Source organism: Heteronotia binoei, chromosome 1 (genome assembly GCF_032191835.1).
Source record: "Heteronotia binoei isolate CCM8104 ecotype False Entrance Well chromosome 1, APGP_CSIRO_Hbin_v1, whole genome shotgun sequence".
Taxonomy (NCBI): domain Eukaryota; kingdom Metazoa; phylum Chordata; class Lepidosauria; order Squamata; family Gekkonidae; genus Heteronotia; species Heteronotia binoei.
In genome coordinates, this window is record NC_083223.1 from 40,509,383 (window position 1) to 40,522,198 (window position 12,816).

At 43.4% G+C, this 12,816-nt stretch overlaps 1 protein-coding gene across 1 annotated transcript; it reads left to right on the forward strand.

Moving 5' to 3' along the window:
- Positions 1-3,918: 3,918 nt before the first annotated feature.
- Positions 3,919-12,202, forward strand: RDH14 (retinol dehydrogenase 14). The gene is made up of 2 exons (XM_060233544.1): positions 3,919-4,832; positions 9,684-12,202. The coding sequence occupies exons 1-2, from the start codon at positions 4,458-4,460 to the stop codon at positions 10,299-10,301; spliced, it is 993 nt and encodes a 330-aa protein (XP_060089527.1). The 5' UTR covers positions 3,919-4,457; the 3' UTR covers positions 10,302-12,202.
- Positions 12,203-12,816: the final 614 nt, after the last annotated feature.

A 12,816-nucleotide genomic window follows, 5' to 3' on the forward strand; every position in this document is an offset into this window, starting at 1 on the left:
ACGTAGATGCTTCTCCTTGGGGTTAGGAACTCTAAACAGGTTATTCTCAGTGCATTACTTTGAACCAGATCACTGCTGCCTTAAGAACGTAGCCTCCTCCATACAAAAAGGGTGTTTTATAAAACCACTGCCAGCTACTGGGGGAGGGCCATGTCAATATCTCTGTTGTGCCTTATTGTGTAAAGTGGTGTAAATCAATTGGTGAATGTCAGAAATCTTGACCTTGTTATTCGTGGGGAAGGCTCTGTTTTAAAAACTGATTTATCCACGTTAATAAAAGCTGACTTTAGAAACAATCATATACCGTTTTTGCACACAGCTTACCTCGCAGTCACAATCCTGTTCCCTCCGCAGCGTCCGGTTGGATTTCCCACCATCTGCGCCGGAGTTACAGGAAGTGCCGCAGCTTCTGCGTAGCAAACGTAAACTGGGTTTTAGCGGTTTACGTTTGCTACACAAAAGCCGCAGCACTTCCTGTAACTCCGGCGCAGGTGGTGGGAAATCCGACCGGATGCTGCGGAGGGAACAGGATTGTGACTGCGAGGTAAGCTGTGTGCGAAAATGGTCATAATTTTGCCCTTTTAAAAAATAAAAGCAGTTTTCTAATCAAACATAAATCTAGCACACGGTTGCTGCCACTAAGATTGACCAGCTGGAATGAGGAATTAACATGTATTTAAAAAATAGTCATAATTATCTATCCTTATATGAAGAATGGTATTTCTAGACCAACATTCGTAGTGTTTTTGCAAGTGCTGTGTGGTGTGCTTAAGCTGCATTAATCTAGAATAATATGACAACTCTTCAAATCACTAGGTATGGATCGTCCCAAGTGTTTGCTCCCATGATTTTACCATCTACATATTAGATAGAGCTCTGTATTCTTGGGAAACAACTCAAACATCTGTACAAAAATCACATTTCCCTTCAATCTATGAAAGTACTGTCCCTTTCTAGTGATGTGCAGCCTATTAGAATATTTATTTAACAAGTAATTCAATCAATAGTCCTCAGAATTATACTGAAGTCTATTCAACAAGGTTTTCACAATTGCAGTGCAGCCCACGGAACTCCATGGGGCTGGATCCTGCAGATCCATTCATCTAACACAAGTGAGCCTTCCCCTGACACAGTACATTCCAGCATCCGGGAAAGCTCCTTCCACAGAAGAAAAGCACCTCTGTAAGTGGAATCGATCTGCATCATTCCCTTTTATGCAGATGACTCGACAATCACGTGGAGGTATGGGGGGGCAGCATGCATGCGTATTCATGCCTGCTATCCCTCCCCACATGGTGAGTCAACACGCAAAACAGGTAACAGCTTATATCTAATAGTAAAGAAGATGGAGCCCTGTGGTGCAGAGTGGTAAGCTGCAGTACTGCAGTCCAAGCTCTGCTCGCAACCTGAGTTCAGTCCCAGTGGAAGTTGGTTCAGGTAGCTGGCACAAGGTTGACTAAGCCTTCCATCCATCTGAGTACCCAGCTTGCTGGAGGTAAAGTGTAGATGGCTGGGGAAGGCGATGACAAACCACCCCATAAAAAGTCTGCCATGAAAACATTGTGATGTACGTCACCCCAGAAACGGAAACAACTGGTGCTTGCACAGGGGACTATACTTTTACCTTTAAAGAAGATGGATTTTACTAGTCATCGAAAGAACAAATTCAGTCCACCCATAGATGAGGTAATAGTTTCTACATAATTCCCAGGTGTAGAGAAGACTATGACTTCCTAAGTTAAAATGCAAAGAAACCTCTAAAAACCTAATGAAAACTGAGTATGTTCTAGGAAGTACAGAACACTGACTGGTTGAGGGCAGAAGGAGATGGGAAACTAACCAACTGCAGTTCCTGAGGACACCTGGGAGTATGTTGGGGAAATTTTCAGGGGGGGAGGGTTCATCACCTTTATACATGTTTCTCTGCAGTTTCCAACTCAAGTTCCTGAAAGGTTATTGGAGTAGAAGATTTGCATGTGCGTGAAATTTCTCCATACACAGATACCCTTCCACATGGATCTCCACCTTGTTCCTTAACTGCCAAACTTGGTAGTTCTGTATGACCAAATAGGACAACAAATGAAAGGGGCTATGCAAAGACTACCTGGGTGTCCAGGATAATGCTACGTAGTTAAAGAAAGCTCTCTTGATGAGGAAAAGCACCTGAGCAAATCCTTCCTATAGGGGCAAAATGTATGAAGCAGATAAAAACCCCTGATAGTGACAAAATCAGGGAGGTACAAGAAACTGGGAGGGACTGTTTACAACTGAAAGCTTTGGTTGACCTAAAAAACTGCTGTGACCTTTTCAGCGATATAACAGAAAAGAGTTAAATTTAAGTTAAGTCCAATGAAGACTGGAAGAAAGGTATGTGGAAAAAATGCATGGTTTGGGGGAAGGGGAACTCACAAATGTTTCTCAACTAGACTATGGAGATACTTGGAAATGCTGCTGTGTGTGATGAAAATAGTTCAGGTTCTGACAAATGTGCTGCTGACAGTAGGGTGCAGCATCTTAAGGGTGCAAGGATTAGTTCTTTGAGAATGTGAGGTAGGGTAGTAAATCAGCGACCCTATAGTAGTGCCTTTTTGCCTCCATCTGTGACCTACTTAGGCTGTAGAAAAGAGCAAGAGCATCTTAAAAACTAACAAAATTTGTGATGGGATGAGCTTTCTATATGTCACTGCTAACTTTTTCAGTTTCAGCTAGAATATGAATCCACTGATAGTTACAAACTACTCACACTGTATGTAAACAAACCTTTAATCTCACTGCTAGTCTTCTGCTTACAATAAGTTTTTTTTTAAAATAGGGCTATTCAAAGCTGGAATCTACTACCTTCAGTTTCAAGTGGGGCTCTACTACCTTATTACTCTGGATGTGTAAGTCAGGCCTTAATAGTATGCATCTACTGTGGTGTAGAGTTTTACTAGGATCTTGGAGACCCAGGTTCAAATCTCTGCTCTGCTTTAGAAGCTTGCTGGGTGGCCGTGGATCAGTCACACATTCTTAATCTACTTCATAGGAATGTTGTGAAAATGAAACAGGAGAAAAGAAGGATGTAAGCCATTTGGGATCTACACTGGGGAGAATGGTGCTAACTGGTGCTAACTGTATAATGGTGCAAAGTGTACATAGAGTAAATAAATAAAATTAGAAAGAAATATTTTCTTTAAGTTGTGGACAGGATAGCCCACAAACTTCAAAATACAGTGGGAGATGAGCTTTAGGAATCTGTTGCTAAAACAGATGAAAGTTAGGATTAATCTAATATCCACTGCAAGCCAAAAAGATAAAACAAGAAGGTAACAATATTTAGGGTGTGGCCTTCCACCACGTTGAGCCAACTCAATACTATTTCTTAGATCTTGTTTTAAATTGGCCTGTCCCTATAATCCCCCGTCCAGCCTGTTGAGAACATAACAGCATCGACCTATTGGAAGCAGACGCCAATGTATCTAATGAAGTGTGCTCTGACTCATGAAAGCTTATAGTGAAATATAAAACTGCTAGTCTCTTGCCTTGAAATTCCTATGGGTCCAATGCAACTTGACAGCTCTTCACACAAATTTTAAAGTGCCAATGGAGAACGTCTGTTTCATTTATTTCTATCTTGCGATTTGCGATTTCTAGGAGGGAAAACCCCCCAATTCTAACGTCTCCAATACAAATGATACCTCAACGGTGGCTCAGTGGTAGAGCATCTGCTTGGTAAGCAGAAGGTCCCAGGTTCAATCCTCGGCATCTTCAAAAAAGGGTTCAGGCAAAAAGGTGTAAAAAACCTCAGCTTGAGACCCTGGAGAGCTGCTGGAGAGTCTGGAGAAGACAGTACTGACTTTGATGGACCAAGGGTCTGATTCAGTATAAGGCAGCTTCATATGGTCATATGTTGTTCTAATTAAAACAGATTCCTGGTTTCATATCTTACTAGAATTTTAAAGGAAAACAGGATAGGGAGATACAAAATGGAAAAGGGGAAGGGGCAATAAAAGTAAAATGATTTTGACAACAAATGCTCTGCATCACTAGATTACAGATAATAGTCTTTACAAATTTATAACTCATAGACTATAACTAATAATTTGCTAGTACAATTTTATAATATCAAATTCGGGAACAGTCCCCAAGATCATATACGCAATCATGATTATGCATTAAGCCAATCATAGAAGTTTCCAATGATTTTCTTCATCACTTGATAATTTACCTTTAAGGCAAAACGCCAATAAATCTACTTCGGCTATTTCTAATATTTTAATTAAAATAGTTTCTTAAACACCCTCCCAAGGGAGGACCAGGGTCCCTCTAAACACAAGCACTTCTTCCCATCTGGATACGGCTGCATTCAGCTCTTCGTCCGCCGCTCCCTCGAAACGGAAGTCCCAAATCTCACCGGAAACGAGAGCGCGCGAGTGCCGTTCTAGCCTCGGCCTCTCTGTGGTTCTTCCCTAGCCCAGATGGCCGCCACAGCGGTCGTGCTGGCCGCAGCTCTGGGTGGAGGGTTGCTTCTCCTAGCCCGGCGCCTCTGGGGGGCGGCTGGGAAGGTCCCGCGCAGCGTGTCCGCCGCCTCGATGGAAGGCAAGACGGTGATCATCACCGGCGCGAACAGCGGCCTCGGACGGGCTACGGCGGCGGAGCTGCTACGGCAACACGCGAGGGTCATAATGGCTTGCCGGGACCGCGGCCGCGCTGAAGAGACAGCGCGCGAGCTCCGCGCCCAGCTCGGCCTGTGCTCGCGGGGAGGGGGCGAGTGTCGCGGGGAGCTCCTGGTGCGAGAGCTCGACTTGGCCTCGCTCCGCTCAGTGCGCAGCTTCTGCCAGCAGGTGCTGCAGGTAAATGCACGGTGGGGAGGGGGGGGGGGCGGGAATGGGCACCGCTTGACGAACCTTGAGTAGCTGTCATTGGGAAAAGGGGGGGGGCGGTGAGCAGAGGGTGCTGAGGACTAGAAGGTTGCTGGAATAAGAGGCACGTTTTCGATCAGCCCAATTCCTAAGCCATCTTGTAGAGCTAGAAAAGATGCACCAAAAAACAACAATAAGGAAACGCTTTGGGCCCCGGTTTTGGGATTCTTTGGGAATATTTCCTTTTTGCCTTAATAGAATGAATTGTAGTTTTTTTCTTAGCATATTATGTATTGGTTTTGTAAATTGTTTGTTATATGCATCCAGTGATCGAAATTGGATTCTTGTATTTCTGGATTCTGGATTCTGTATTTTTGTTATTTATTTTCACTGTGTTCCCCTTGTATTGGTTTGGATTCAATAAAATAAAATCTAATTAAAAAATAAAGTTCATGACCCTCCCCCTCCAAAAAACAACAACAAGGAAACCGTGAAATGTTGGATCCTAACAGAAGGGGGGTGGGGTGAGTCAGAGATCCTGACAAATCATACTTTGGGGTAAGCTGATAGAAAGAGTGCCTCTTGCCCAGCACTTCCCCAAAGAATAGGTCAATGAAGCTAGGAGTTAATGGGCTTGGGGCAGATTGGGAAAAAATGCTTCAAAACACTGTGGTGCCCCAAGTCAACTTCATGGAGGTTGGGGTTGATCGGTTATTGGGCAGAAGGACTCATCGGAACCTCACCATGTAACTGTGCATACCACTTGAGGTAGGAGGGAGAGTAAGTGCCTTGCCCTGCTTGTGGTCTTCTGTCTTCTCAGAGATACGTGGGTGGCTTGTGAGGGAAACAGAATGCTGGCCTAGATGATCCTTTGGGTGGATCCAGCAGGATTCTTGTTATATTTCTTTTATGTTCAGGTTAAGGAATTTCTTAAACTGGGGAAATCTGAGTGGCAATGTAAAAAGTGGCAGGCACAGGTATTCCTCATCTGCAGGCAGAGCGGACTATGGCAGCAGCATCCTCAAAGGTGGGAGCATGACCCCTTCGCCTGCCAAGTTTCAGTGGCTTGGTATGGTATAATAAGGAGAGCACTGAAACAGCATTGGGGCTTGGCTTACTCCTGGTCCTTGGCAATATGGGATGCTGTGGACTTCAGTGCTTTCAAGTGGTGTGCTTCTAATGTGGCACCTTGTATGCAGCTCTTGTGTAAATTATCACATGGACATATTATATTGGACATTAACATAGGTTGAGAAACCAAAATTGACTGCGACTTCCCATTGTGTATATACACAAATTGTAAACAGCAACCATTGCAGATTGTAGTTTCATGGATAAGTCTTCACAGAAGCACTCTCCCTGTAAGTATTCAGCAGTGTTGGCCATAAGATACTTTCAACATCTAAAAAAATATGCTAGAACTAGAACTAGAAATGTTCCTGCAGCTCAACATGGTCCATGGGTCTCTCAGTTTAACATATATGGTCGAGGACCTGCTTACCTTAGGGACCATCTCTCCCCACATGTTCCCCAGAGGGTACTTAGATCAGGAACACAAAACTTGTTCTCAACCCCTGGGCCGAGGGAGGCAAGACTGAAAACAATGTGAGAAAGAGCCTTCTCAATTGCCACCCCTCATTGGTGGAACCAACTGCCTGAGGAGGTCAGAGCCTTGTGGGACCTTGTCCAGTTCTGCAAGGTTTGTAAGACAACACTGTTTCAATTAGCATTTAACTGAAATGCTGACCACCACCACCAAGACGCTAGGTCCAATGGATGCTTAGATCATTGAACGCCATCTTAAGTCTATTGAAACTAACACCAAATTATTTTTAAACTGTTTAAGGCTTGTAATGTAAATGTTTTTTATTGTAGGCTCTGTATTGTGAGCCTCCCTGAGCCTGCTTTGGCGGGAAGGATGGGATAGAAATCCAGTGAAATAAAATAAATAAATAAATAGGTCACCCTCCATCAGCGCAATGTTAAATGTTTCTCCTTTTAAAACATTTGCATTAGGTCTGATTTAAGCTTGATGCTGATAAGACAGAAGAGCTTTGCACAGGCTCCAAGTCTGGTGTAAACCGTGCTGCACAGCAGGTCCGCTGGCTTAATTAGTATGCCAGCACAGGATTGGCAAGGTCTTTGGATCTCTGGTTGCTAACTAAGCATTGATTGCAACACAATTTAAAGAACACTCAGAGTCATTGTTATTGTGGCTTAGAATCCCTTACAGTGTGTGGTTATAAGGGCAGGATGCCTATTTGGAAGACTATAAAACTAGCTGTTTCTCACTTGAGGTCACTTTTTCCAGAATATAAAGCTCCAATAGACTTAGTCTCATTAACCAATGCTAATCAAGCACAGAGATTAATTTTGAATTTTAAAAGCGGTAAAATGTCTGCACTGATATTGCAGCAGAAGGCTTAGAATCCCAAACAAACTCCCAATTCATCTGGGAGCCTGCAGCCATATATCCTGGGGAACCAGTGTTTGTTTCAGCCTAAACCTGCTAAGGTGTGCTTCTCATGAGAAAGGAGGGGAAGGAATGAGGGAAGTCGTATTTGTGTCTGTCATGGCCAGTTGTGTCTTAGGGTGACATGTGAATGCAGCCAGTTTTAAATGAGAATTCTCACCCCAAATCGAGAGCGAAAAATATGTTATTTGAAAGGGCAGTGGGGAAAGGTAGATCAGCACACTTGGGGAAGGGGAAGAATGGCTGTCATTTAGACAGGATTGTCTCACCGCAGAGTTGTTAGTGTGACAATACAATGAAACAGTGGCTGGCTTGTGAAGCCAAATCCCAACGCTGTGTTCGCATTGCCGCTGCTTGAAATGTCGCTGGAAGTTCTCCTGTCACTATTCAATAACAGCTTTGTTAACAAATTCTCTTTGGGAAGAGCCGCAAGTCATTTCAGATGAACAGATGAAAGGATTTCCTGATGAAAACTTCAGACTTTAAATAGATGCTGGAGTGCCTGTTTTGTGGTCCCATATAATGGAAATGGGAACATCCTTTTATATTTTATGAGATGCAGTGTTCTGGAATAATGGCCATGATGGGACTGGCAGATTGCCACTGGATATCTCCATAGCTTTGGCTGGCCGAGTTATTTCAGTGAATACATGGTGTATGCTTTAGCAGAGAGATGTTCTTATGTTGCATTGTTTATCAAAAAAAGAATGGTTGATGGCTTTTTCGTGTATTTGGGTATGTTTGTTCAGGACCTGATGGCTCATGCATTGAGCCATGTAGGAATATATGTTTTCATAATATGTTGCCATGCATGGGATGTATATATGTACCAGGCTGGTTGGAACATAAGCAGAAACATCAGATACCTACCTGTCACTAATTCCAGAGGGGTAGTTGTACTAGACTGTTAGGGCAAAATAAAGCAGGAGTCCAGTGGCACCCTTAAAGTCTTAACAAAAATGTTTTCCAGCATACACTTTCACGAGTCACTTTATCAATTTATGTGGAATTATTAGCACGAAAGACACTGTTAACCTTATGAAGTGAATATCCAAAACTGCTGTGATGATCCCTACCAATACCCCAGCAGGCTACTCTCACTCTCTACTACAGCAAATGGCTCATAGGCAAGAGAGAGGCAGTTTTGCTCAGAGGCTGAGATAGAAATCGTTCTTTTGGATGAGAGATATCTACTCATCCCAGTAAAAATAGCTTGTGTTCTCCAACTCCATGTCAAGTGGGATTCAAAGCCTTTCTTCTGATAGCTTGCCATCACCTCCTGATTTCAGATACACACATCCTTTTCTAGCTTGCTCCTAAGAGGTATAGTGAACTAAGAGCACGTTTTTAAAGTGTGAACCTGCAGCAAATCCATTGTTAGGAAGCAAGGCAATGCATTCTGTTAGCTAATACAACTTTATTGCTACATTGCTATGGTTCAGGACTAGGACACAGACTAAAGGAAGAAGGTTGCTAATCTATTTGAGATTTACATATCCTGCACATCTGATGTACCTGCCGCATGGGTGATGGAAATGGGTGTATACATAAAGAGGATGCTGTGTTCCACACTCAGCATCTAGGGGTAGGGGCTGTGGCTTAGTGGTAGAGCATCTGCTTGGCATGCAGAAGGTCCCAGGTTCAATCCTTGGCATCTCCACTTAAAAGAATCTGGTAATAAAGAGCTGACTAGACAATACTGATCTTGATGGGCTGATTCAGTACAAGGTAGCTACATATGTATGTGTACAGAGAGAGAGAAAGGAAAGGGACAGTTCCTTTTCAGGTGCCCCCTCTCCAAATATGTAAAAAAGGCCTTAGTGAACTCAGGCCACTCCTGTCACTATTCAATAGCAGCTCTGTTAACAAAAGGCCACTGGAACCAGCTTAACCAATAGGAAGGTGTTAATGTATCAAAGAGATGCCATGTTTTCACTCCCAGATATAAACCTAAACCTACCCAGCCATGTTTTCCCAACCTCTGTGCAGCTTCAAACCTGACCAGTCTTCAAAAAACTGCCCTGCACCCCACATTCTTCACAGCCACTACCAGCAAAGGTGAGATAGGGGCATGGTACTTGCTTGCCATGGCTTTCACCTTGGGAAGTACCACAAGAAACATGACTTTCCTGGTCTCCCTGAGAAAGTTTGTACCTGGGTTTTGAAGCCTATAGGAAGGTAGGTCTTGGCCAGAAATGGGGGCTGAGCTTCCCTTCATCCAATGCAGGACACCTGATTTTTAGAAAAATCTTTATTTTTTTAATTTAAAAAAAATGTAAATAATGTCATTATATTCACATGTCTGACACAGTCTCTCTCTCCCTCTTCCCCCCTCCCCCCTCCCTTTCTCTTTCTCTCGTTTTGTAAAGGAACAGCCAAGAGTGGATGTCTTGATCAACAATGCAGGGATATTCCAGTGTCCCTACACAAAGACAGAGGATGGTTTTGAGATGCAGTTTGGTGTCAACCATTTAGGCCACTTCTTGCTTACACATCTCCTCCTGGGGCTTCTCAAAAGCTCAGCCCCCAGCAGGATTGTAGTGGTTTCCTCCTCCCTTTACAAATATGGAGAGATCAACTTCGACGACTTGAACAGCGAGCTGAGTTACAACAAAAGCTTTGCTTACAGTCGAAGCAAACTGGCTAACCTCCTGTTTGTCAGAGAGTTGGCCCGACGCTTAGAAGGCACCGGAGTCACTGTCAATGCCCTCCATCCCGGTATTGTCAGAACAAATCTAGGCAGACACATACAGATTCCTTTACTGGTAAAGCCCCTCTTTAATTTGGTGTCTTGGGCTTTCTTCAGATCCCCCTTGGAAGGAGCCCAGACATCTATTTATCTGGCCTCCTCTCCAGAAGTAGAGGCTGTCTCTGGGAAATATTTTGGAAACTGCAAGGAGCAGCCACTACTGCCTAAAGCCACAGATGACTTAGTGGCAAGGAAACTGTGGGATATCAGCGAAGTGATGGTGGGGCTGCTAAAATAAGGGGAGGCACCAAATAAGTATATTGTGTATATTTATTTATTTTGAGACCTTACCATTTCCTGCCTCGATTGTCCTTTCCCTACTGAGACACAGGAAACAGAGTTTTGTGTCCACAGTTGGGAAGAATAATAGCAAGCAATATGCAGGATCTCTCTGTGTATGTTTTTTTTTTAAAGAAGCTATTCTTTGTATTAATGAAATGTCATATTTAGAGAGAAGATTTAAAGAGAAAATCCAGTATATTTCTGTTTTGAGAAAAAAGGTAGCTGTTCAACAAAGGGGAAGATGTCTTGTTTCTAATATATATGCTGGCTATTCAGAGCTTTATGTCTGAATCAGCTGTGCATGATGCTGTACTTGAAATGTGTGGCAGCTTTGTCTCTGTATCCTTAGAGGAATGCTAGGCGTATGAGGGAAGGGAGAGAAATGTCTTGTGAGCACAGTGTCTGTCTGCCTGCTTTGGTGAGGAAACCCCACTATATATACACACAGAGACAGTATGGGAAAACCTGACTTGCAGTGAAGTAACACTGTTGCTCACTGGTACACCAGATGATATAGGAGCAGAAGCCAGGATACAGTTGAACATTTAAAAGTCTTGCAGAAGGTACAGCTCAAAAAAACTTATTTCCATCCATTTCACCTCATTGCTAGTTTCCCTTACCCCTCCTTTAAAAAAAAATAGCTCTGTCGGGCATCTCAGATATTGGCCTGAACCGTTACATTTATGATACAGCAAGGCTGAAGCCTGCTGCTCTGGAAACACATGCCCAAGGCCAGGTGTGGCCAAGCCACTTTTGAGGTATCTCAAGCGTGCACGTATTAAGTAGATGATTTGTATTTCCCAAAATCAAGCCGCCAGGACTTGGCAAGGCCGATGAGGCTGCGGTCCTAAGCAGCATAGCATAATAAACCTTGCTGAAATCTATAATTCTTGCCTCAACATCAAATATATGGCACAAGGTTCTTCACAACTGCAAGCGTTCACCTGCCCAGAGTTGTCTCAGGGGTTAGTATTCCTCGGTCCTTCTTTCAGAGAAAGAAGTTTTGGTACTATATTAATAGATATGAATTGAAGATCACATTAAACCGGAAACTGAGAGCTTGGCCTCTGTGCATTTAATCAGAAAAAAGTGAGGTCACTGAAGAAGTATGTGTAAACTACAAGTCCCAAACCACCTAAAGCTACCATCTGTTCCTCATTATAGTACTACCAAGTGGTTTTTGCGGCCTCAATGAGCGTGCTTCCATTTGACAACGTACTGCTTTTAAATACAGTGGGTTGGATCCCAAGGTACTCTTATGTGAGCGGAAGGCAGTTCCATGCACACAATGGTGGGGGGAGGGTCCCTGCAATTTCCACTAATTCACCACTCAAGATGTAGCCCCCTCCATATTGTGGGCTGCCTTGTTCCTGACCCTCCAGAGTAGTTTTTTGGAGGGAGAAGGAGAGCTGCAGACAGGGAAGAGCGGGAAAGGTCTATAATGCCTATGGACTTCTGCTTGCGGTTCGATCTGATAGAACAAATACTGATCCTGAGTGTGTTCCATGAAGAAATATGTTGTAGTGAATCTGAGACAAGTGTGTGAATGGTTTTGAGTGGTTTCCGGCTTCCTGCCTCAGGAGAATAGCCCATGTCTTCCTGAGCCATTCCGTTAGAAGTTGGTATTCAGGTTTGGGTGCTTGTTCAGTAGCACTGGCATGAATTTTATATGTATATATAGACATATATATATAAAATATATGAACACACACTACTAAATGTGTCTAAACTAGACGTGTATTGCACCAGCTAGAAATTCTGTATATTGATTCTCAGAAGTTTCAGTTACATAAATGTGCCTCATTTTGTTCTTCTTAAAAAAAGATTATATCTGAAATTAAAAATGTATCAAAACCACATGTGGACATTGTTCTTGTTTCCTGAATTAAATGGGACTCCTGAAAATGTTTAATTGGTATCACTAGGAAAGTATTCCAATGAAAATTAATGTTTTATAAGACCTTGTTTTATAATGTACAAGGAAGCCGTAGACCAGGGGTGTCAAACATGCAGCCTGAGGGCTGGATCAGACCCCCAGAGGGCTCCTGTCAGGCCCACAAGCAACTCTGTAATCTGCTTCCTTCTGTTATATGAAGCAGAGGTCCATCAGTGGCTATTAGTCATAGCGTATTGTTGGAACTGTCTGCCTGGGGCAAGTGATGCTCTGTATTCTTGGTGCTTGGGAGGGGCAACAGTGTGAGGGCTTCTAGTGTCCTGACCCTGAAGATGGACTTCCTGATGGCACCTGAGTTTTTTTGGCCACTGTGTGACACAGAGTGTTGGACTGGATGGGCCATTGGCCTGATCCAACATGGCTTCTCTCATGTCTCTGTTGCGTCCTGCATCACAGCTTTCTTTGCTGGACTTGCTGAAGTGCACAGGAGCTACAGAGCAAAACCTCTGTTTTCTCCATTGACTGACCAGCACATCAAGTAACTTATGTACAAAAGCTCGCAATATCCAGCCATTTC